Consider the following 26,188-nt stretch of genomic DNA (forward strand, 5'->3'; position numbering starts at 1 on the left):
TATAGGTTTAAGACAGATTCGAAGCTAATTTGCCGATCCGACTCCCTCGTTTTCGAATATAGGAAAAAAGGCAATCGCCGCCTCTCGGATGTATGACGAGATTTTTGCTTATTTCGCCGATAGAAAAGATTCAGACATTGAAATAAAGAGATTTGTAGAATAAATTGTGCTTACCACAGTAAAATCACGAACAGTTAACGTGGACAGTGTGTACATCACGCCAATAAAACAGGGTTCAATAACAAAGGCATAAACGGTTTTACCACATAAGCAAATACGGAATAACAACTTGCAGCAAAGAAACGATATATATTTGTTAGGACTCGGTTTGTTCGTAAAACTTCTCCCGAAATTGCTTTATTTCTTCCTGCCGTTTTTGCATCATCGCTTCCGCCCGCTCCAAGTAAGCACTTCTCGCCGACCTGTCCATCCGCCGATGGCGCTAAAGAGCGATATATTTAAATACGGGGGAGAATGTGTTTGGTTATATATGTGGCCACCATACAAGTGTGACTTTTCGATCGGTTGGATCTTTCAATCCGGCCAACCGGAAAATTGGAATAAAGTAATGTCGTTTAAGGGTGCTGTTTGTTTTTACAAAGTTTTCATTTCAAATGTGAAACGCTTCTGTTTTTTGACAACTTTAACAAGCATATTTTTATTGTGTACTCTGTTGCACATTTTTTTACTTTTATGGTATTTAAATGTTAATTATGATAAACAGATTAGTTCATAAACTTAAGTGTAGAAACCTCTTTTTCCACTTACATTCACGTGAATCATTGGCCCAGCTGTAAAAATTTTGACAATTTCTGGCCTGTGAGTGGAAACGTTTGCCCATTCAACCCCGATTAAAAACCTTACGTTCAACTAAACCCCAATAACTTACCGTGTAAGCAGCAATCTTGTTCGGGAACGGAAGTTTGGGAAGAATTAATTCGTTATCCCACTTTGGGTTCCGGGGAATCGCGTATTCTGATTTACTCCGGAACGGAACTTTCCGTAAAACGTCCACAGGCCGTCCTATGACTGGAACAACATAAATAAAGTAATATTTATTGCTTCAACGTTTGTTATCAATCGTTGTCAATATATTGACTTTGACTAGTACGAGGTGTAAATATGAACAGGATGTAATTAAATATTATTGCAGCGTTCTTGTAACAGTAAAAGATGCCTGGCAGCATCAGTAGTTGTGTTATATAATTAGATACTGATAGATTCTTTCTAGCAAGTCACTTTATGTTTGTGTTGGTTTTGCAGCTGACAGCGACCCCTGACAACTAAATGTAATTTTAAACACGTCCCAAGTGTATTTACGTTTAAACATACACACGGAAAGCGGTGAAAATTTAAGTTTCACTGGCTTTGCAACATGACTCAGGTTCGGCTACTGAGCGGATTTACAACCTATACGCACTCGCAGGGTCAATTTTAACTCGAAAAATTTCCCAAACCGGAAAACTAAAACCAGCTTCAGTGTAAGGTTTTTACTCCAAGCAACTTTGTAAACTCACGGGTTCTTAATCCTTCAGATTTCGTCCGGAGCCCCATGCAGTCGCGTTGATAATCGGTGGCGAATTCATCCAAGCCGAGCGTCTTTATCGATGGGTACTGAAAAGCGGACAATTCACAAATGTCCATCACATAACTTAACACTAAAAATACACGTCCATTCACAAATTTAATTTGAAAACTTCGCTTATGTTAGGTTCACTGAAAGTAGTCCACGCAAGATTTTCAGCGCCATTAGAGTATTTGTTCTTTCTGTCGTAATGAAAAAATGCATTCGCTATAGTAGCCGCATAGCAAATATGCAGCTCGTGTTGTAAAAATAAAACAGGTGTTTCCATATTGCCAGGCAACCGATAGTTGCGACATGTGTCTCTATGGAAACCGAATTATTTCGGTGTACAGCAACCATGAAATCCGAACACTTGCAAATATTCATCTGATTTTATGATCAATGAAAACCCATTGGAAATAAAACAAAAACATTTGCAAACCTGTCTGAAGTCGTGGGGTTGCGGCATCCGGTAAGTACCGCTCGGGTAAGTCCCGTATTTCACAAACTCGATCTGTGCCTCGTGGGGGTCAGTGACGTGGAACCGCAACCTGAACTTTTTCCTCGTCTCCAAATCTCCGCAGGTCTTCGCTCGGCGCTCTCCGTCGCCCTCTAGCTGTCGGAAATAATCCTGTTTTCTTTTGTCGCTGTGCCGTCTTTCGGCCGCACTGGGAACCGATTCGGTGCCTTTGAATGACGTGACGTCATCGTATCGCCATGGACGCATCGCTTCTCGCGTGTTCCGCTTGATCGGCGACGGTTCGAAAGCCTGTGTGACGTAATAATTAGACATACGTTTCCGTTTATTAATATAAAACCAAATCAATATAATGTTGGAACAACGACACGTTTTAAGATATCAATAACATTTTCAAGCTAATATTAGCCTTAACACAAGCTAACCTGGGCGTTGAAATTAGGCGGTTGCAGTTTCCACACGTTGTAAACATACGGATTCACCGTCGGTTCGTAAAGTTGACTTCGTCGGGCGGCGCTCGCTTTCTGGGATTCGAATTTAGTTTTCGAACCGAAGTCGAAGTTTTTCGACGCGTCAAGTTGCATTATGACGTCACTTTGGTGCGAAAAGTCCGCGCTGGTTTGGGGCGACATTGTCATGGCAGCCATCATGTGACTAAATAAGGTGATTTTATTGGTCTGTTCTGCTTAGAAACATAGAAAAACAAATTTACTATTTTGATGGTTGTAATTAGTGAGGTTGGAAGTAATTGAAAGGAGGAATTTAACTTTGATTACGATTCTAATAATTTATGACAGAAACAGTTTTGTTTGGATCGAAATCCAGCAATTTAACCAAGAATCGGCCAACCATAATTTCTTCGAACCCTCCGATAGATTTTTGGCTTTCCTGAAACTGTACATTCTTGGCAATTAAAACGACATATTCTACAACCTTGTAGCACATAATGTGTATGTGTTGTTTATAGTTGACACAGCATTGCGAAATATTTATGGAGAGGTGGGTACTTTATATTTCAAAACAAAAGTATGAATTTGTGGTCTAAAACTTTCGCAAAAGCTTTTGAGACGAAACCAGTCGGTGAAGAGGCACTTGAAGTTCTTACAAACAAGTTGCTTGTTTGCGTAACGGTTGCCACAAGCCGTTCTGAGGGCTCAACGCACTCTATGCCATTATAACCAGCGCTTTCGCAAATTCTCCGGTATAAGGTTGGATGAAAACACTTGCGCTTTAGACGATTGTTAAAATTTTTTTGCTATTAATTTCACAGTAAAAATTACGGCACAGCTGCACTGAAGAGATCTATTCGGTTAAACAGTGGCCCTGTCTGCAGCTCACAAAAAAAAACATTATTGACTCTACTGCTTATACTCTGTAAAAACCGTAAAAAAACAAAAAGTTTGGACAAAAATAATACCTGTCTTTTTACTTCTATATTAGGACTTTATCTCACACAACAAGCAGATTAAATGATAAATTTCTACCTGACACCAACATTAGTCAATTGGACCAGGCAATTTCCTTTGTATTTAATAACTGTCGTGTCTTTTCACTGAGCGTGCCTCCAACATGCCGAGGTCCTTGTTTATCTGCGACCCTTCCTTCCCACAAACTGGGTGTATTGTCTCAGATTCAATGAACTAAACAGAGCGCTTGAAAGATTAGCAGGCTTGCTTCCAGGTAAACACAGACGTTATTATCCCGATGTACTCGCCAATTATTCTCTGGTGTTGCTAAATATCTAAAAGCCGTGCGGTTTTGAAACAACGAGAGTATATCAATAAAACGTAATTATGTACGGTCTGTTACAAATACGACTATATGAACACATTACAACACTTATATCCAGCTCTTAGCAACTAAAATGCTAACGCTTTTTCATTTTGTAAAATTATTGTTTGTCAAATTAGCTTAATAGCCAAACAAAAAAAAATTTGGATTGAGTTGTTTTCAGAAAAGTTAGACTTATCACAAATAAGCCTCGTGTCGACCTGACAACTGAACCAAAACGACTAAAAACGTAGTGTTTCCCATATCAACTCCATTAGGCTGTGAATGAGTAAATTAGCTTTGCACTTTAACTCAGACAAGTAAATCAACAACTACCTTCAAACTTTGTTACTCTGGGTTTTTGCGCGACTACTTGCGGTCTGTATCAACATACCCACGCCGAAGCTATTGTTATACTGGAAGTCCAGCCTTCGCTACCACAAGCGTAATATCAAGTTTCAATACCTCGGCCTCCTGTCGGCATTTAAACTGTTTAAATGGACTCTCTTTGTGTGAGGTTTGTTCGGGAAAAAAATGCCGTTTTCGTTGATGAAAAGGACATATCGTTGGCCTGCGGTTCACACACAAAGGGTTTATACTTTATCTTTAATTAAAAAAAACTACTTTTAAATAATTATTTCCCAGATCAAAGAAAAATGACAAATATAACAAAAAATTTACCTAAACATAGAAATCATAGAAAAAATTGTACTTTTGTCACTAAATAGTTTTAACCCTTGTGAAAATAAAAACGCCGGCATATTCTTTTAAACAACCGTTAAAGGCACTAGGTGAGTCAAGTCAATATCTAAACGATAATGTGTTATGAAGCAATGACAGTTTAATGGAATTAGTGTGCTAGGTTAACTTGTTTTTCATATTATTTAATATATTGTGGTTTTACTTATTTTAAGTTATTTTCAAGTTTGTTAGTCAAGTTCTGTGATTTGCCGCCAAAGTTTCGATGTTAAAACTTCGACATGAATTCCGCAACACTTTCACCGACAATTATACGAATGTTACATGACAAGTTGTACGAGAGAAGAAAAGTTGCTGCACTGGAAATTGAAAAGTAATATTTTTGACATACTGTTTCAACTGACTGTTGTATAAAGTTGTGTATTTTTGATTTGTTCTGTCTTGCTGCTTTTTATTGCCCTAACAAATTATTGCCTTATTAACAAAGATAACTCCAGATGGAAAAGTCTGTAATTTTGCTTGTATATATATTAATAGTGTATATTGTTACTGAAGCTGCTAGGCATACTTTTTACTAAATACTGCTCTTCTGGCAAATTTTATTTTTATCGACGTTTCAGCTGTTATGCAGCAGCCTTCATTCTTTGTTTATGTGCCACAACATTGTCCACATTGCTTCATTTACATTTCATACCTCCTGATGAAGCCTCATAACGGCCGAAACGTCAAGAAACGTCGATAAAAATAAAGTTTGCCACAAGAGCAGTAGTCAGCAATATTTATAGTGTATTCACCATCATGTGTGCAGATTATGGTAAAACAATGCATGACCTTTTTTTCTCGTCTTAATAATGTGGACAACTATTACAAGAAGTATCTGTAGAGTTTATCTCGTAACACGTAAAGAATTTAACTGGAAAGTATTGTTTCATTAGATTGGTGAGGAATTATGCTAATGAGGGCAGTAGCCACAATATCCAAGACACGGTAACCTTGCTTGCACGAGATTTCACGCTTTCTCAAAATCCAAACAGTCGGAAGGGGGGATTAATTGGACTTGCTGCTTGTGCTATTGCTCTGGGCAGTCAGGTCAGTGTCCTGGTGATAATATTTATCTATATCTGTAACATATTATAGTGCACATAGAATACCAGCAATCTGTAGATTATGTCCCAGCATTTATTATGGAAATCTTTTAGAACTAGAATTACCACTATGTTTTACTAGAGTTAGGTGTGTTGCTTCACTCATTAAGCTCTGTAAACAGTTTTTTTTTTATTTTTTGTCCACTATTGTAAGTTGAATCCCAAATGTAATTTTTTGATTACAGAACATATCTGCTTCTTATAGTGGCAGTTCTGCATCGCGCAATTTTGGTTGTTAATTTTTTGACTGGTTTTAACTCAATGCAGTAATGACCCAACAAGCATGATATTTTATAATTTCAGAACATACAACCACATCTTGAAAGCTTACTGAAACCAGTTCTCATTTGTTCTGCTGACCAAGACAGCAGAATGCGATATTTCGCATGTGAATCTCTCTACAACATCGTTAAAGTTTCACGTTCCGACACACTTCCGTATTTCAATGAACTTTTTGATGTTTTGAGCAAGGTATTAAAACCATAAAAAATTGGAGGAATCATTTTTTGTGCTTTTTTAAGAATCAAGCATGTGAAATATGTTCTCATCTGTATTGAAGAACACACAAAATAATGTGTGCAGACCTATTCATGCCGTTATTAAACAAATTTACCCAAGTTAAATACAAGATTTTAAGCCAAACAAAACGTTGATTTCAAAGCCAACTTGAGGTACTGATTAAAGGGAGCTTAATTTTTTTCAATTATTTTCATCTGATTATTCATAATTCCAGTAAATTGAATGTTTTATTGCAGTTATCGTCGGATCCGGATACAAATGTTAGGAATGGGTCGGAATTATTGGATCGTCTGTTAAAGGTAATCCTATTGTGTTGAAAACATGTGACTTGTCAGCATAATAATTGTAATCCAGCTTACCAAATAACTTTCTCATATAATCTACATCAGTTTAGAAAGCACAGAAAGTGAAAGTCACACACATCCTTTTGCTTATATAGCTTTTGTAGTGTAAATCCCATTGCTTCAACCGTAACTTCAATGTTAGCACCTAATTACACAAGTTACATCACAAAAAAAGCCCAAAATGTCTGCAAGTGATAATTTTTAGATGGTTTTGTTTCAACATGCACCAACATTTGGTGAAAACAAGAACATAAATCCCAGTCAAATAACCTGCAAATTCATGTGCAAACTGCATGTAGCCCTTCAGTCACAAAGGGTAGGTATCTATGCCCCTTGGTTTTAAGCCATCAAATGCAAAACTGTGTTTACCACCAGTCTTTACTGTGTTTTAGTGTAATGCTTCCCAACCTTTTTCAGTTCGCAAACCACTTTTAATGCAAGTTTTATTTTGCGAAACACAATGAGATATGACCAAACGAATAAAAAACAATTTAACGAGAAAAGAAACAATGTATACATATGCAATTTTCGTGATCTAATAGAAAACTGTAACATTTAGAAATGCTTAGCGACCCACTGGTTGGGAAGCACTGTTTTAGTGTACAGTGAAATTTTTGCTTTATGTTTTGAAGGATATCATTACCGAGACTCCAACATTTGATGTTGCTGCGTTCGTGTCTCTGTTGCGAGAGAGATTTTACACAAAGAAAGCACACACAAGAAGGTTCCTCGTCCAGTGGCTCATCTGCATCATGTCCATTCCCGAGATCGATACAATGGCTTTTCTCCGTGAGCTTCTTGATGCCTTGTTTGAAATACTTGGAGACTCAAGCAAGGAGATAAGGAATATGTAAGTGGGAAGTGTGTTGTTCAAACAAGTTAACGTTGCTGGTTTATGGAGTAGCAAAAGTTGTACATTATAATTTCCTGGTGGACCGCAGTGTATGGTGCTTATGTGAGCTTGGTAGTTTTACGGTTTTCATGGTGTTTACACAGAACGTTACTGGCCATTGTCATATAAGAGTGGTTCTTGACCTTTTTTGCCCATTACTACTTTCGGTTTAAAGACAATCCTGTAATTTCACATTAGTTGGAAGAACCACTGTCATATATTTTAGTATTTTAGGTGCATAGAATTTGGAACATATAGTAAACAGTGAAGCTTTCAGATGAACAATTGTTGTGATTGGTTGGCCATGGGTTATCCTTTAGCATGTTCAAAGATTTTTTATTAAAAACAGGGATGTTTTAAACCAAACATTTTAACTGCTAACTTTGAAGTTTTTGCATTTTATTGTTATGTTCTGAGTATTGGCTTTAGTACTTTTTGTTATACCAATCCTATATGCTGCACTTCTAGTACAATAACCTAATAGATAACTGATATTTCATGTCCATTGTTTTATGAACACCATGACCATGGCTGTTGCCTATTTTTAGAATGACTTTAAACGTATCATGTTTTCAAATTAATCAATTGGTGCCAAGTGAAGGTTTTTATACAAACGATGTTACTAAATGCATGCAAATTGTTCGATGTAAGTTAGTGCATCTTTGCAAGATTGTAAGCATATAAACCTGAGAAGTATATACATATATGTATATTGCATGTGAAAAAAATCACTGAAAAGTAAAAGATTTGGTGACTGCTAGACATTAGATTGCTCGTGCATATCTCTGCGATGTTATGCACCATGCATGCTGTGAGGAATACTGAAAGTAATCAGTTTTATTTGTGGTAAGTTAGTGTATTCGTGACAACTTGTACACAGAACTCCTGTCACAGGAAACGTGATGTTATATGGTAATAGGTTTCATAATGGATGTCTCTGAAAACGGATCAAATTTCCATGACTTCGCTCGGAAACATTTACAAAGTTTATTATTTCTATGTCAGGTGTCAGACAACACTGAGCGAATTCCTGGCAAAGATCGAAAGCAACCCAGACCATGTTGAGTTTAATGGGATGGTTAATATTGTGGTCAGACACTGTCAGTCACAAGGTTTGGTAATACTTATTCATTCAATATTTACATCCGTTTAATTTAGTGGTTCCTAACTGTCCAGAACCAGTAATTTGATAACCTCAAACAAAATTTTATAGCAACGCATGGCAAAGGTTTGACCTTTTTCAGAGATATATAAGTTTTTGTATTTTTTGCCTTTTTGCAGAGTCGTATGTACATACATTATATTAAAGTAATTAAATTTTTAATTTGTACAACAGCTAAAATGCTATATAGTAAAGTATGGAAACAAAATCGTTTTCCAGTAACTTTGCACATCCCAATGGCAGTCAAATGGCACAAAAAAATGTGGAAAGTGTTGTGATGTGTTTTTGAAACTAGCTGCCGAAATGGCCATGGCTTACTTGGTCTTAAACTGCTGTAAATTCAATGGCCACTGGCTGACCGGATTTTTTATGATTTCTAGATACCTTGATCAAGGGAACAGCTTTGGAATGGTTGCATAAGTTCATCATCTATGCTGGGCCACAAATATTGCCATTTTCTTCGGGGATTATGGGTGCCATGTTGTCCACTTTTGCTTGCGAAGAGCCAGAACATAAAAATATCTTTTTTTTCAAATCAATTTTCCATATTGTCAGTCAGTTTGTTCTCCTCAAATCAGTAAATCAGCATAAATTTAAAGAAATGTGTCAAAATCATTTTATCTTAGTAAATTTTTTTGTCAAAGTGGAAAAGCAAGTTTAAAGATTATGATAATATTTGTGTTCACTCCACATTTACAATGTATTATTATTCTTTAATGGGTTTAATCTCATCACGAGTAAAAGAAACTGCAAAGTTGGCAAACCAGAGTCTGATGAAACTGATCGGAACGAACTACGATCAAAAAGACAACGAAGACTGGTAACCGGGCATAAATATTTGCAGATAAAACTAAGGTCGGCCCTGAATCTAATTCTAACGTTATTTGACGTCTGCACAAAGTTCAATTTTTTCGGGCAAGCTTTGCTTTTTTGTCGCAAACATAGGAACCTGGCGCAGTTGCAACAAAGTTCCACAACAGTTTAAGTTATATCGAACTACCCTTTGTACTTTTAAGCTCTCCTTTACCTTTGGAGGAAATGGTGAAGGTTTTAACTAATTATCTCTACTCCAAATCAACGGTGACCAAATGTGCGGTGATTCGGTGGATTTCACATCTTCTGGTACAAATTCCATACAGTGTAAGTTAAGAATATACAGACTATATGTTGGTGTTTCCTTGCTTCTTGCATGGATCAATGTGCAACTGTGAGTTTTGTGATGAAATGTTAGTAAATATATAATTACATTCGCTAAAAATGAGTTGCTCAATTTCTGTATTCTATTGGTAGAAAAAATACAATTGAAAATACGTTTGTAATATATTCCTGAGAATCTCTACTGATTTGTAAAGACAGATCCGCCGGTCACCGACCTGCAAAGACTGGTTCCCGTAGCCATTTTGACACTTTCTCTCTTAAAAATACGGTGTATGTAATTTTAAGAATACGTAAATCACGGCATAAGCTTTTAAGATTCAAAACTAGATTTTTGCAAAGAAGGTTCCAGTATAGTTGGATTGCTTCAAGTTTAAAAGATCCTGGTCATTGCTGCAATCATACAGTTGACAAAATCCCCTAATTAAACTGAGAACAAAACGTTTCCACTCTGTCCGTAATTTTTCCAGATTTTCCAACACATTGAAGTTCTTTTCCCAGAAGTCGTGAGGATGTTGACCGACCACGCAGATGAGGTTTCCCTCAATTTGTTTCTTTTCAAAAATCATTAAAACCCCCTTAAAATAGTTTTAACATAACAAGATCACAACACTTAGGAACACAACTCACGGGTTTTCTCATAATGCTGAGTATAATAGACTGGCCCATATTGCACAACACCTTTGTTTAAAAGCGACAAAACCTCGTTTCAACGTTTGTAGATACTAAATCACATTTCAAATTAATCTACCTCATCACAAATAATAATAACTTATGATGTTAACACTTAAATGACGGTTAAATCTACATCATGACAAAACATAGCACCTGATTCTTTTATATAATATATATATGTAGGTCGTGTTAAAGACGTTGGAATGCATGGCGGAAATCGCTTCATCACCAGCTGGAACTCCCATTGACAGCAAACTATCAATCGGAACGCGACAAAATTGTGAGAATTAATTAAACTAAACCAAACCGTTGAAACCTGAAGGAAGTAGTAATTCGTATGCATTGTAAATGATATTAGTAATTATAGCATCAGTGTACATGATGTGACTGGTACCCTAATCTTGCCAGAATCTGTACCTCTACTGGGCATTGTGTTTCTACTAGTGACACCAATTTATTCCGATAGGAAGTCAATGACTTGAAACAGAACGTTTCAGATTGAATTCAGCTGGTTTATTATTAACATAGAAAAATAAATCAGCTGACTTCAAACTATGTCCATGACATGTTTAATATTTGAATGTTGTTTTGAAAAAACGGTAATTAACGTTGTTGGCGGCTTCTTGTGTGACAAAATGGCTTGCAACCGAAAGCGCCCACCTTATACTGTATATTTTAGCAACAATGTCATGTTCCACTTTCAGTGCCTAATCACAAACCATATTGTTACGTCACAGTGAACGCATCAACACAATCGATGACGTCACCACTCGTGTTGAACGTCTATTTTACCAAGTTCATTCATCAGCTGTTGGAATTGTTTAAAACCGATAACAATTTGTTGGAAGTTCGGAGTACGTTCATAATCAGGTTAGTGCTGATCAACTTGTGCGGAATTTAGGTTTTGTTTGAATTCTTGGTGAAACAAATTCCGTGAACGTTGTATGCGCCCTCAACAACCTGCATTGAAACGATTGCAAATTCCACTTTTACGATATAGGCGTCCTACGTCACTTCACTACTATGTTTCCTATTCACATTGTTCCAATTTAAAATAGATTTTGGTTTTCATGCCAACGTTTTGATATTGGGTTGCACCTTCATATGTGATCGTGCCGACTTATCATAGCTAATATTTCTACTCGTTGTTAACATTTTAATTTGAACTACAACTGACCCTTACAGTATTTTTCTACGTTTAAACACGGCTTCCATACAAACACCAGAGGTATACAAGTTACTTTTTTAAGTAAAAGTTCCTTAGGTTTCATTTGTGCTGCTGCTAAACATTAGGAAAACCGTCAAAGCCAAGTTGTGTGGAATCTTACTTACACTACATTTGTGCTGTTGCAAAACATTAAGAATTCCTTGCTTTCAGACAACTCTGCGCCCTCCTCAACGCCGAAAACGTGTTCCGAGCGATTGCCGAAGCTTTGACCTTCACCCATCAAACAGAGATGACCTTGGGTGAAAATGAAAACCCGAAGTTTTGCGCTCATGCGGTGAAAAAGATTAGCAACATTCTGATGACGTCAAGCGAGCTGAGCGAACTTCGCGATAAACTAAAGAACGGGGAGGGGTCGGTAAGTTTGGGGGGGGGGGGGTTATTGTGTTGACAAAGTGGTGACAGGTAGAGATTTGCGGACCCGAAACTGAATAATTACAGACTGTGGCAAACAATTTGATTCCAAGCAAATATGTTATTCCAGTCTGAAAGCTCGAACCCGACTTGATTTTTTTTCGGATAACATTTTTTCGTGAACTGCGTAACACCAGACATTAATAAAAAGGTCATCTCAATAGACCCAGAAATTCTACTTCTTCTAGTTACTTTTTTAGCACCCGGCAAAGAAATCATGTTTAAGTGTAAGAAGAATTATTTTAAATCTCTCCAGTATAAGTGAAATGCTCTAGAGTTATAGAAATACTTATATTTTTCTTTTAGGAAACAAGCGATTTTTTCTGTTGTTTGTACCGAAGTTGGTGCCATAATGCGGTTGCGACGATTGCGCTCTGTCTTCTCACACAAAACTACCAGCATTGTTGTCAGCTTATTCACAAATTGTATCCTTTCAAGTATTAATACTTTGTTCATGCTCGCAATAATGGTAACAAAATGTAGTCAATCCTAAGTATATGAGCATGAAGTCTTTGCCTGGCAAGACAAGATCGTCCACAATAATCACACCGAACTGTTTCAGGATTTTCTTGCGTTATGTCCGTGACTGCTGTGGTATAGTAATTTACTAAATTAAGGACTGAACAACTTTTTCTTTGGTAATTTAATGTATTTTGTCCTTGACCATCGAAATGTTAGTTCTGATTTTGAACTGACCGTGGAATTCCTTCTTGAACTTGACAAACTTGTCCAACTCCTCGAATCACCGATATTTGCTTGTAAGTTTGTAAAAATATTCAGATTAACTTTTCCTGCTTAAGTTGTGTAAATCCTTGTTGATTTATCTGCCTAGAAGATGAACAAATTTGAGGTTTTCTATTAATTAACTTACTTGTTGGCTATATATGAAGAAAGCAACACTTTAAGCTTGTCGTAATTCTTCAAAACCCAACATTGTGTATTTTGGTACTTATTTACATACCATACGTATGAAGGGATGGGCTTGAATAATTAAATCATATTTCCGAAATGTTCAAAGTTTTGAGACTTCAACTACTGGAATCGCCAAGTCGACGTTTTCTCACCAAATCCCTCTATTCCCTTTTGATGTTGCTTCCACAGAGCAGATCCTTTGATACTTTATGCCACCGACTTAACTGTGTTCCTAATCCAAATGTACTTCCGGATCTAACAGAGTAAGCTCACTGTGAAAATTGTAACACTTCAGCAAAACGTCTGTAGAGTTTTATGTGTTTAATAAGACACATACGATGATTATTTTAGCGAAATATATTTGTCTCTAGTTGGAAAGCTTATTTTAGCCTACAGAAATAAACGTTGCCATGCTGCTATGTATAATGTTGCAAATGACTTTGGATCCAGATTAGCCAATGCTTGGATGAAATTGTAAGAGCACCTGTTTTTTGTTTGTATGTGAACAAGTCCATCATTTTTCCACAGACATCACAGCTCTGGCAACCGCCTCGATGACGTCAATTTCGACGACTTGTTCGGTCATTTCGTCACGGTTCAGCGACAACACGCCGCCTTCCGCAAACATAAACGTCTCCAGGCGTCGGCCGCGATCCACCACACGTGACCTTTGTTGCCATGGTCACCGAGTACGTCATGAAGCAACAGCGCCGCGATGTGGCGGAAACTCAGCAGTGTTCGCAGTGTAGTAAAATGCAGTACAGCCTTCGTTGGCGACCAAAGCCTTTATTTCCATGGCAACCTCCCTTTTTACGCGGTTGACTTTTGTAAATGTGCGTTGTTCATTAGGAAACCTTTTGTGAGTGATAAAAAAAAGTCACTCACGCTTAAAAAGCCTCGCACCAACGTTACCTGCTCAGTACCGTGTATTTTACTTGTTATAACCTCCGACGTAAGGTACGTGGATTAACTTTTCGTGCATTTTTTGGTTGTTTACCTGCAATGCAAACACTAAGTTTAAACGTATGTGCAATAAAGCATCCCTCAAAGTTCACATATTCATGAACAAAAACACGTTGCGTCATTAAATTATACTCTAGGGGTTTCCCCAACTCGACTCCGTGACTATTTGACAACCAAGGTTGAACTTAAACTTTTGCCATCGTAAATCTAGGTTGCCTTTTTCTTGTTTTCTATTCTCTTCCGTTGTAATTGGGCGGGAAGATTTAATGTGACGTAAATCTGGTAGTCCGCAAAAATACAGATCCATACCATAGGGGTCAATGGCGCAAAGCGTCTTGAGAATCTCTAAATTACTGCACATTCTGTACACATAAAATTATTTTTTTGAGTTAATGTTGTTATCTCATTGGTGCCAAGGGTAGCCTCTTGTTAAGTTGTCTTGTACAGTGACTTGTACTATAAAAGTATAGCAATTTCACTGTGAAACCGAAAAGGCGACCATTCCCACCTTAATAAGTATTTCACTACCCCTTGGTGATTTCTAAATTTCCAATCTTTTAAATCCACCCATACGGGAGGTTTTAAACACTAATATCGGTGATTTGTTCCACATTTACATGGATTTCCTTTTCCAACTTTCCTGATGAATTTTTGTGGTCCGCGCGTCGACGTTGGGTTGTAATTTTCCAGGTTTTATAAGAAAATATCACAAAGCAAAAAATATTTAGCTATATCTACTTCAGTGGGGCCAGGCATTTTGTCGACATTATTTCGATACATTTAAAATAAAGGTACTTCTGTTGCCTCGTAATAATCACCTTTTGTCGTGCAATAATCGTTCGTTTGTTCTGTGTAAGCAAAGTAACAAAATCTAAATTTGGAGATATGATTTCTTGGTACCGCTGTTGTTGTCCTTAAAACTTGGTTATTTAATTCTGCAAGCTCAAATTTTGACACTGATTGCTAACCGGGGAGCATAAGAACTATTCCAGGGTATAGGGGCCAAAAACCCTGGCACTTCAAGCGGCGACGTGAAGTGATTTGGCAAATTCATGTTGTTATTTTCTGTTTAATAATCACATATTATGAAGCTATTCAGTATTTCTTATCATAACAATTAACTGTTTGACTGCTTTTAGAGAAATTGTTGGGCAGCTAGCCACAAAATAGGGAGTTTTTTCGAAATTATGCCCACACGAAGGAATCGTAAACCAATATTTCAGACCAAGACACTGGACTTTTGTACCAAAGCTTGAAACCAGTTTTTGCCACGAAAACGTTATTCTGGACCGCAACGAACACATGTAGGTTTGGTACACACAATTATTTCTTGCAACAAGTTTCTGCATAATGTAAACACACCAACATTCCCGCGTATTGCTACGAAATATGAAACAAGTTTGGCAAAAAATTGCAACATTCAAGTATTAGGGTCGCGACTCTGTCTATGGGGGTAGAAAAAATAAAAATATCATGCCTTGGCATTTCAATAAACACTCAGTGGTTCCACTTTAAACAATGCAACTGTAAACACCTTTGTAAGTGCACGTAAATGCGTATTACATGTGATGATCTGGTTATCTCATACGTTACAGTGGGTCGTATTGAATGAAACTTCGACAAAAGACGGTGAATTGGCAATTTGTACATTTTTCTTTAGTTCAATGTTTCAAAACCTTCGTTTTTCTTTAGAAAATCGGGAATCTTTCTTCATGAAAAAAAAACATATACATTTACAGTGGCAGTACAGCGGAATTACGCGGTATCTAGAGTTCTAGAGTACAGGGCAAGGTTTGTCCGGTTTGAATGGGTTCGGTCCTTGCTTTGTAACGAGATAATCGTGCATTCTTTGTCCGTTGCAGAAATCGACGAGATCTTTTGCGGATTTGGATACAGGAACGCGGTCGATGTCGTTCTCAATTCGAAGCTGTTGAACCAACCTTTCCATCCCTTGCAGTCTTTTGTTGTTAGACATTTTCTATTCGGAAACTTAATTTTTGGTTTCTGCAACAAAACAAACATCTGTGTAATTTATGGTTTCGCTACTAAAGTCAAGCGACGCGAACAATGGAATATAAACAACTGCAACACGTAAAATTCGTTACAAAGCTCGAGGTTTTCTGGAACAATGAACACAGCAAACATAGAGATCGTACAACGGATTAAAGCAGGTTTCACTCAGTTACGTGAGAAGTTTACAAAAAATGCCAACGTTTGTTGTTAAAGCAGAAAATATTAGGTTTTAAAAATGTTAAAGAAGCAATCAGTCGCCAGCAGCACAGCCATTGACACAAAATGCACAAGAACCACAATAAAATGTAAAAGATAATAGCAGAGTGCTTTCCAGGGGACATAGCGCGTTGATCCTTGACCTCAATGCATTTTGAATGTTCTCAATGATTTGTATTAAATCCCAAACACGTGCTTTTTACTAACAACTGAGTGGTTTTACTAACAACTGAGCCTTGCATAACAGCTGTACGTTTCACCATTCCTCCATCCAAAATATCCGTGGGAACAGCTTTCAGATGATTTAGCACAGTGTAAAATCAGCGCGCGCCGATCTTTCGTCGTATAATTTTGTTATGGATTGCCGCAAAAGCACAGTTATACAGATAGTCCAAGCACAGACATTTACAGCGGCGGTGGAGGGTACAACAATCCAGCTACAGGACAGGACAGGGTTTTTCCGGCTTGAAAGGATTTGCCATTTCCCACACGAAAGGAATCGTAAACCAATATTTCAGACCAAGACACTGGACTTTTGTACCAAAGCTTGAAACCAGTTTTTGCCACGAAAACGTTATTCTGGACCGCAACGAACACATGTAGGTTTGGTACACACAATTATTTCTTGCAACAAGTTTCTGCATAATGTAAACACACCAACATTCCCGCGTATTGCTACGAAATATGAAACAAGTTTGGCAAAAAATTGCAACATTCAAGTATTAGGGTCGCGACTCTGTCTATGGGGGTAGAAAAAATAAAAATATCATGCCTTGGCATTTCAAACAACACTCAGTGGTTCCACTTTAAACAATGCAACTGTAAACACCTTTGTAAGTGCATGTAAATGCGTATTACATGTGATGATCTGCTTATCTCATACGTTACAGTGGGTCGTACTGAATGAAACTGCGACGAAAGACGGTGAATTGGCAATTTGTACATTTTTCTTTAGTTCAATGTTTCAAAAACTTCGTTTTTCTTTAGAAAATCGGGAATCTTTCTTCATGAAAAAAAAACATATACATTTACAGTGGCAGTACAGCGGAATTACGCGGTATCTAGAGTTCTAGAGTACAGGGCAAGGTTTGTCCGGTTTGAATGGGTTCGGTCCTTGCTTTGTAACGAGATAATCGTGCATTCTTTGTCCGTTGCAGAAATCGACGAGATCTTTTGCGGATTTGGATACAGGAACGCGGTCGACGTCGTTCTCAATTCGAAGCTGTTGAACCAACTTTTCCATCGCTTGCAGTCTTTTGTTGTTAGACATTTTCTATTCGGAAACTTAATTTTTGGTTTCTGCAACATAACAAACATCTGTGTAATTTATGTTATCTCTACTAGAGTTAAGCGACGCGAACAATGGAATATAAACAACTGCAACACGTAAAATTCATTACAAAGCTGGAGGTTTTCTAGAACAATGAACACAGCAAACATAGAGATCGTACAACGGTTTAAGCAGGTTTCACTCAGTTACGTGAGAGGTTTACAAAAATATGCCAACGTTTGTTGTTAAAGCAGAAAATATTAGGTTTTAAAAATGTTAAAGAAGCAATCAGTCGCCAGCAGCACAGCCATTGACACAAAATGCACAAGAACCACAATAAAATGTAAAAGATAATAGCAGAGTGCTTTCCAGGGGACATAGCGCGTTGATCCTTGTCCTCAATGCATTTTGAATGTTCTCAATGATTTGTATTAAATCCCAAACACGTGCTTTTTACTAACAACTGAGTGGATGCAACCTGCCACATGGGCCTTGCATAACAGCTGTACGTTTAGCCATTCCCCCATCCCAAATATCCGTGGGAACAGCTTTCAGATGATTTAGCACAGTGTAAAATCAGCGCGCGCCGATCTTTCGTCGTATAATTTTGTTATGGATTGCCGCAAAAGCACAGTTATACAGATAGTCCAAGCACAGACATTTACAGCGGCGGTGGAGGGTACAACAATCCAGCTACAGGACAGGACAGGGTTTTTCCGGCTTGAAAGGATTTGCCATTTCCTTTGTAATTAAATTGTCGTTTTGTTCGTTGTCGATGCAATAATCCAGAAGTTCTTTGGCGGATTTTGAAACGGGAATTCTTTCCAGACTGTTTTCCAACCTGAGTTGTTGAACCAACTTCTGCAGCTCCTCTAGTCGTTTATCGCTTGACATTTTGTACAAATTTGCCTATTAGCGCTAAATACAACTCTATATACTCTGTGGATCACACAAAATAATTCAAAGTCAATGAAACAATCCAGTCAACTATTGCTGTTGCTGCCTGGCGTTTTGTGTTTCGATTAATCTGATCTTCTGGCACAATTAAAAATACTTTTATTCACAAGCGTGTCGCCAGCTATTTCATTAGGCGACTCGGCAATCCAGTCAATACTGTCTAATTGCAAAAGTCTCTGCAGCAATTTGCAGCATTATGTACATGAACTGAAGATGCTTAATAAAAAGCGAAACATGTTTTCTGAAACTAGAAGCGTTGACACAAAGTTGTCAAAGTAACATTTTAAATCGAGCAATATGCACAGTTCAAACCAAAACTAAAAATAATTAACGGTACAGTTCAAGTAACAACAAAACTTGCAACAAAACAAGTCTTTTGTCCAAAAAAACAACAAAACAAGTCTTTTGTCCAAACTCCCTGAACAACAAGTTTAAGAATGAAGACAATATGAAAAAAGAGTGGTCAAGAAAGCCCATGAAGCAATCGTGAAAAGTGGGTTCCAAAAGTCCGCTTGTGTTCATCTGTGATGTCACACAGGGCACGCGGTTGTCTGATTGTGGCGTTGACAAGCTCTTGTTTGTTGTTTTAGCTTTAAAAAAACTGGGACACAATTGCCTGCAGATTTTAAAAGGGCCTATTTAATACATTCCAAATCAATTTTGCAACCACCAAATTCTTGCCTTTAAAATGAAGCGCAAAATTTAGATAAGTTTGTCATTTTTATTACAAAACAATGCGGTTGTTTCTATAATTGTAATCATTGTGACAGAACAAACGTAGAATCTATTGTCGCCTTAAATTGTCAAACAATTCCTGTTTTGAACTTGATTTTTTGATTCAACAACCTTTTCTCGTCGCAATCAAAATAACGACGTCCTATCAGATTTTGTCATTATCATTAAGATCATAAACCAACGCCCAGGGCGAAGTTCTTCCGACAGCGAAAATGTCCTTGAACTGTTTTAGAAGTCAAAAAAACATAAAGAACTTTAAGATCCCAGAAATATGTAAAAGTTCTTTCTAAATTTTGCGAACTACTTTACGCCCTAAAACGTGCAGGCTGCCTCGCTACATTCAAGCGCTAAACAAACTAACACCAATATTATGCTCCTTCACAAACCGCAAATAACATACTTATATACTTGTTAAACCATCTTAACCCATGTAGAAAACGGTGAAAAATCCAATATCTCGCATTTATTGAACCCTTTTGCAACAACTTGGTTTTACATTATTTTGCATCAATACGCTCTGTGTGCATACGTATTTGAAAGCAATCGCAAACGGTTTACAACGCAAAATGCCCATGACAGATTATATGACAACAGCAGAATTCCAACACGTCAATCCGCTGGTCAATTCAAGCTGCGCCACCTGCCTCAATCAGTTTCGCTGACGCTTCGTAGCCAATTTCAACGATCGACTAAAAATAGATGCTTTGCACCTTTTCACAGATTACAAACTGTTCGATGTAAAAAGATCACAGGAAAACTGCACACTTCAATGCTCACTCAAGCGTGGCAAAGTGTCGAACCCTTTTCTTTCAAACCACTTTAGGCAAAAACCGCCATTACTGCTTCCCTACGTAACGCACAACACATGTTATTTGCCTGCAATTACATCTAGACTTGATGTCTGCGCCGTGCTGTCGTGTCTTTCTGCGCAGGCATTTAAATTTAATATTAAATAGATTTTTGCATCTGGCAAATCAGGCCGCACAACGTTTGTGAAACGAAACACAATAGCAACCAGTCAAAATTTATCTGCTTTCCCGGTAATATTCAGCTAGCAACGCCACTTCCCATATACACATCCTTTTCAACCAGGGAGGCCACAACATGCAGCAAGGGCTGGTATTGATACCAACGACGTGCTGTAATCTTGACACAAATGTACGTGCGAGATTGTAAAAACAGTCGCAACAATTCTGTTTTTTTTGTAGGTTTGGAAAACGCACAATACGCAATAATATGAAAACCTTATGCAGTATACTCTGTCCTTTTAACTGAACCAACTTGACAAAATGCTCGGCGAACGCAGGCAACGATGGTTTCACTAAAAACTCTACGCTCAGTTAACAATAAGGCTGTAAACTCAGAGTCTTAAACAGACTGCTCTCCATAACTGCTGCACATATTAAAACCCTCGCCAGCTCAACGCACGCCTCCTAACATTCTTGCATTTCCTCAACGCTTTCGCTGTCCGCGTCATGCCTCGCAACACAGCCCGCACTCCGTGATGCAATAATCAAACGCCGGAAGTGACGAATGGGAAGTCTTTCGGCCTGTGCAAGGTCACGTGACACTTGTTTGGCGCTGAAAGACGGTCACGTGACCGCTAGGAAAAGTATCATGACCAGAAAACAGTCCTACGTTGAAATTATTCTTTTTTCGATTGTCTGCGCCTGTGACGTAACACACGAAGGTAGGGGTGAAGTCTTACGTCACAACACGTTCAAATCACGTGACCTGCGCAAGAACCCATCCTGTGTTAAATTCATTTCCAAAGTAACAACAATATCACAGAAATAACGGAATACGTTTTTTACACATTCTGTGTTACTTTATTGAACGTAACAAAATTACGAGCAGTGTATTGTTAAAAATATTGGTGACAAATTCGACAAATACATGATGTTCCACATTTAAGCAAAAAAATCATCTTCTCTGACACAGAAGTAATTTAACAACGCCTTCCAACAATCATGCGTCACAGATGACATTATGGCGTCATAACGACACAATTAGTCTTGTTGTACCGACCACGCAAGGTGATTAAGTGCGACAGAAATCTTTGAATGTAATTTTGAGGTAAAACCCCCCTGCGAGGAGTTGCATGGCCACAGATAAAAACATTGTGATGAAAATAAAGTGCATATTATTTGTCATAATGCATGAAACAACAGTGCATAACGGATTACTTGATAAAAGCTTAAATATAATGCGGGTTATTTTTAAAAATTTTGCATACTGTTTTGCTGAAAAACGACATAAACCAACCATGCCGTTTTTTTACAGATTATTTAGAAAAACATATGAATTATTTTTAAGAAAATAATCAAAAAGATTATGTTGATTGGTTCATTCTTCTTGCCACCTCAGCTTTCAAATTGTCAATGTATTTGACTTGCTGTGAAGGCAGAGCTGTTTCCACCAATGACCTTGGAATCATGCCGCAAGGGTCAATGTTGATGAAAAATTCTACACGACTGTCTTTCCCACTAAAATTAGAAATAAAATAAAACATAATTTAAAGTAGGTTTGAAATTTAAAGTAGGATTTTATTTTAACCGAAGTTCCTTCTTCCATTTAAACCTAAAAAAATCTCAGACGAAACAAGGGTTAAAATAAAATGCCAGAAGGACGGTTCCCCCCCAAACTACAATCAACCGCAACCTAAACATTTCTTTGTAAATTCAAGCACAACAATTGGTAGATACCCATTCACTGGTTGAGCGCTGTATCCACTTGGGTAAGTGTGAGCACGAATTATTCCGGTTTTTGGCGGATGTTGGTCATAATCAATGCTTTCAGCTGCAAAGAAAACAATGAAAATGACGGCTTAAGCAAGACTCTCATTACATTTTGGTAGAAATACTCACCGAACACCCAGTGTTTTATTTCCATGCCTGTAACAAAATAAACAACCCCGATTTATGAGTAAATAATATTGCCCAGCAAACACTAATGGGCTCATTTTTATCACAAAACTGAATTCACAAAAAAAAAAAAATTCTCGGATACCGGAGTACAAACATATCATAATAGCACCTAACTGTCACAAGAAGATATGGAAATTGTCATTGATTTGCCAAATATTACTAGACGGCATATATTTATATCAATAAAAATTAGTGATGCTTCAAAAGTACCTGTTATTGTTTTGTATTGAAATAGATCAAGAAATTCTCTTGCAGAAACCATTCCCATCATAACAGAAGGTGAACTTATAGCTGAAATCGACAATTCCTGTCAAAATTATTCAAAACTTTGAAAAGCCCCAAAACAAAGTAAACAACACCTTATAAAAAATTATTTAAGGAGTGAGAAAAGCACAAAACCACAGCTTGAAATAGCCCACCCTCACTATATTATAAAGGTATTAACATAACCGCTAATTTTAAAGTTCAACAGAAGATTCTGTGAAATATAAGTCAAGTGTATTGAGGTGTACCCAGGCATGTCGGCAATATGTCTGTAGAAAATTCATCAGGAGAAATAGGAATTTGAAATCAAATCTCTTCTCCACCTAACTATGCCATACCTGGATAAATAACTCAAACAATTTTAAATAAAACAATATTTATTGCTCTTTGCCAAACACTACATGTATGTTTTAGTGAGCTGCGAACCCTGTTTCAATGTGTGAGGTCTCTTCAGTGAAGTTTTGCGGTTTACTTACAACATTATTGGCCTGGTTATATAATACATGTTTTTTGTTCAACTCACATCAACAATCATGGACATTAAGTGATAACAAAGTCGTGCCATTTGGATGTGTCTGACTGTGACTTTTATCCTAAATCGAGGGCATGTAGTGTTCAAACTTAAAAATGGGTAAATATAACTGAAAAAGGTCAAGAAGTGCTGTTGAACACAATTCTTGTTAGCAAGGGTAAAAATAACTCACCTCATTAAATGTCACAACTCTTTCATAGTTGGATATACTTTTGTCCCATGCCATTCTTTCTGCTGCATTTGCTGGAGGCTTCAGTACTTCATACACAACAGCAGGTGGGGCTTCAATAACACAAGAGAACTTGTACCTAAGCAACAAATATCATTCAAGACAATTGAAATGATGTTTAAAACAGTTAGGGGCCAATGGATCAAAGGGGAAATAAAAAAACGTTTTTTAAATGTAATTTACGGATAGAATTGGAAAGAAGAAATAAAAAAGGTATAAAAAAATCGTCTTTAAGTGTTTTACAAATTAAACAGAGCTTTTATATCTACACATGGAAAGCACACATTTCTAAAATGATTAAAAATTACATTGTCACAATGACAAAAACAATGCTGCTGTTTTGACAGGAAGGAAATGGTATTACCAGGAGTTTATGGAGAAGAAGACAAAAAAAGCATTGAGAAACACTTTTCACAAGTAAAAAACAATTTCTTGTCAAAGAAGTTAATTAGGTTATTCCCAAACACCGCATTCATGACAAATCATCATTCAAACAACACTAATAGCTTAACACTTACATGTTGCCATTGAAATGAGGGGATTTCATGAAGTGGATGTCAACTCCACTCTGTGAAGTGTAAATATTATCAGTCCATAAGACATGTTTGCTTGGCAATTAAACTCTGTGAACTGAGTTTGTGAACTAAGTTTCAATATGTGCTCCCTGCAAAATCCACAATTATATTTAAAATGTATAAACAAAAGGCAAATAATGACAATATTTAACAAATATTATTGAAGCACTAACTAGAATACTAAGAGCAAATAAGTAGCATTGCATCAGATGAATTAACATTATTAACATGTTCAAACGTCATTCTAAACGATTATAAGCAGTCAAATTAAACTCATCTTTACCTATTCACAAAAATTTCAACAATAGAACTAAAAAATATTCTTACAAAGAAAGTCTTACTGTGGATTTTAGAGATTTCCACGACGAATTTGCAGCAAATTTGAGAACCTGTTCTTCGGTATTACGAGCGATATCCAAATACTTTTTATCCATCCTACTTTATTTAATTCACTACTAATACAATGGACGTCAAAGTGATTGCGATTTAGCAGCGATACAACAATACACGCAGGTCAAATCACAAAATAATTTTGTTTTACTTTTCATCACCAAAGGCCTGTTTTTATGTTTTTGGAAAGAGTTCCTGTGATTGAACTGAAATAATACTTGTAATGTGCTGTTTACACAAAATTTATGACAATCATCTGTGGTTGAAAAGCAATATAACAAAAACATACAAGCACAAAGTTGGGAGGAAATGTGAGGAAGACAAAAACGACATAGGAAGGCACGCGAAAATAATTATTGTCAACTAATAAAATACGTTGAACAGTTTGATTTTTTTTATCAAACAATCAGTCCAAAAAAAATTCACCCTATTCTATCTATCTATTGGAACTGATCCTATTTCAATACAAGATTGAAAAAAAACATGAAGAGGTCAAACGTCCATTAGAGCCAGATTGAACAGAGTTTCAATGTACATGGATGCAGGACAAGATAAGATCAACAGGTACAAGTTGGATTAACGCACATACAAAATATGCAAAAGTTTACAACATGGCAAAGCACTTTTCTTTGCAAAGTATACGCCAGCATAGTAAAACAAACTACAAGGTATTCCAAGATTGCCTGTTTCCATTTAACGAGTTCACTTTTAATTGATGTTTACAAGGATATGATGATACTTAATTGTAAACGCAGAATAGCCCAAAATAGCAGGTTTCAGCACGTAACTAAGTGTTCACTTGATAAAACAAAAAACAGCTCAATAATTTTTTAAATATTTTAAAAAGAAAGTTAATTTTTAATCACCCAGTTATTCTTAAATTAAAAAACAACACATTTCCTATGTTACTCAGGTTTACAACAAAACTTGAAACATGTCAAAAATTAATATTTTGTTAGAAACATTTGACAGTGGCCGGTGTAGGCATGTGTATATATGCACGTTGAGTCAGCTGTCATGAGATCGCATCACTTCCTGTTGCGTGAGTAAACAAGAAACATTGAACAGTATCGAGATTCTACAGTAATCTGATGTCCGAAACCTAAATTTTCTACAGAATAAACCTACTGTGTTTTGTCAAAGTTTGATGTAAAGGGCGTTTTACGTTCATTTAGAACCTTTCATACTTCAAAGAGTTAGTGAGAAATAAACACAAGACACACTACACAATACAACAACAATAAAATTACTAACAAATATCATAAAAGGCAACAAAATTTGTCTACATGATTAGGAACAGACATAAAACAAGAGATAATAGCAATTTGATGATAGTTAATGCACCATCTGTTTTCATGCAAAAACTATGTTATTTGTACTTCTCCTTGTCTCTGCTTATGAGTTTGTCTATTAGCTCCTGCAGAGGTGCAAGCTCCCTTCGGTCGATCAAGTTGAACTCCTGTACAAAGTAGATAAAGTGCTTGAATGAGGTGTTGAGATGGGCTTCTTCACCCAAGGACATGACGTCGGAAAAATGCTGGTGGTAGATATGAGCATATACTCGAAACAAGCGTTTCAAGATGGTCTTTGCAATTGAAAGAAAGTTCTTTGAGAAAGGAACGCCGACAGCAGAAGGAAATACCTCCTCGTTATCCAACTGACTTTGCACCCACGTCATCAGATAATCGATGTACCTTGGGGCTGAACATTTGATTGGCTTTTTAATTTGAACTCCATCAGCCCAATGGTACTCATACTTGGGCCCAGCAGACATAACTTCACACTTTGTGGGCGTGCAGTACTCTGATATCGTGCCATAAAGCATGTTTATTTGGTTGAAGAAATCAACAGTATTAACAGCAATCCATTCATGTAAATCTTCGCCCTCAGGTAACACTACAGCCAGTTGTAAGTTCCCGCTGCCGAGCGTAGCAGCTGCATGTCGCATCAACTCATGTTGGTGGGAGCCTTCAGGGATGCTTTTTCGAGGCTTAAATGTTTTGTTGTGTCGGTTTTGAAAGAATGAGAAACTCATGTCAGACTAACACTTAAAACTTTTAACGCTACCTATTTTTCTTCTACAAAGTCAGCCTATTAAATCTTTCAAAACCCTAAAAAACATTCACCAAAATGATTAAACGTCTAATGCTGTAGTTTAATCAA

The 26,188-nt window shown here is 37.1% G+C and overlaps 4 protein-coding genes across 6 annotated transcripts; 1 reads left to right on the plus strand and 3 right to left on the minus strand.

Moving 5' to 3' along the window:
* Positions 1-168: 168 nt before the first annotated feature.
* LOC145906506 (putative uncharacterized protein C7orf78) lies at positions 169-2,723 on the minus strand. Its single transcript, XM_082993938.1, has 5 exons — positions 2,468-2,723; positions 2,007-2,333; positions 1,518-1,614; positions 890-1,029; positions 169-442 (listed from the first exon to the last, which is right to left on the minus strand). The coding sequence occupies exons 1-5, from the start codon at positions 2,690-2,692 to the stop codon at positions 317-319; spliced, it is 915 nt and encodes a 304-aa protein (XP_082850064.1). The 5' UTR covers positions 2,693-2,723; the 3' UTR covers positions 169-316.
* A 1,857-nt stretch (positions 2,724-4,580) lies between these two features.
* LOC145905733 (protein VAC14 homolog) lies at positions 4,581-14,752 on the plus strand. Of its 2 annotated transcripts, none has more exons than XR_014402771.1 (18): positions 4,581-4,603; positions 4,738-4,884; positions 5,447-5,600; positions 5,960-6,127; positions 6,412-6,474; positions 7,152-7,369; positions 8,417-8,523; positions 8,954-9,091; positions 9,309-9,393; positions 9,590-9,713; positions 10,199-10,264; positions 10,587-10,683; positions 11,141-11,273; positions 11,782-11,986; positions 12,349-12,467; positions 12,721-12,808; positions 13,068-13,217; positions 13,483-13,623. XR_014402771.1 is itself a non-coding variant. In XM_082993008.1 (18 exons), exons 2-18 carry the CDS (start codon positions 4,793-4,795, stop codon positions 13,619-13,621), a joined length of 2,145 nt encoding a protein of 714 aa, XP_082849134.1. In that variant the 5' UTR covers positions 4,581-4,603; positions 4,738-4,792; the 3' UTR covers positions 13,622-14,752. The 2 variants fall into 2 exon arrangements, 1 of the variants encoding a protein (XP_082849134.1); XM_082993008.1 differs by having other exon boundaries at positions 12,721-12,800; positions 13,061-13,217; positions 13,483-14,752.
* Positions 14,753-20,920: 6,168 nt separating this feature from the next.
* Positions 20,921-24,104, minus strand: LOC145905657 (stAR-related lipid transfer protein 5-like). Of its 2 annotated transcripts, none has more exons than XM_082992914.1 (7): positions 23,977-24,104; positions 23,579-23,724; positions 23,004-23,139; positions 22,246-22,342; positions 21,976-22,002; positions 21,814-21,907; positions 20,921-21,594 (listed from the first exon to the last, which is right to left on the minus strand). In XM_082992914.1, exons 2-7 carry the CDS (start codon positions 23,605-23,607, stop codon positions 21,441-21,443), a joined length of 537 nt encoding a protein of 178 aa, XP_082849040.1. In that variant the 5' UTR covers positions 23,608-23,724; positions 23,977-24,104; the 3' UTR covers positions 20,921-21,440. The 2 variants fall into 2 exon arrangements, with proteins under 2 accessions (XP_082849040.1, XP_082849039.1); XM_082992913.1 differs by having other exon boundaries at positions 23,579-23,628; positions 23,977-24,095.
* On the minus strand, positions 24,088-26,132 carry LOC145905656 (MOB kinase activator 1A-like). Its single transcript, XM_082992912.1, has one exon. It carries the CDS (start codon positions 26,058-26,060, stop codon positions 25,395-25,397), a length of 666 nt encoding a protein of 221 aa, XP_082849038.1. The 5' UTR covers positions 26,061-26,132; the 3' UTR covers positions 24,088-25,394.
* Positions 26,133-26,188: the final 56 nt, after the last annotated feature.

This window comes from Ascidia mentula, chromosome 6 (assembly GCF_947561715.1).
Source record: "Ascidia mentula chromosome 6, kaAscMent1.1, whole genome shotgun sequence".
Classification (NCBI taxonomy): Eukaryota; Metazoa; Chordata; class Ascidiacea; order Phlebobranchia; family Ascidiidae; genus Ascidia; species Ascidia mentula.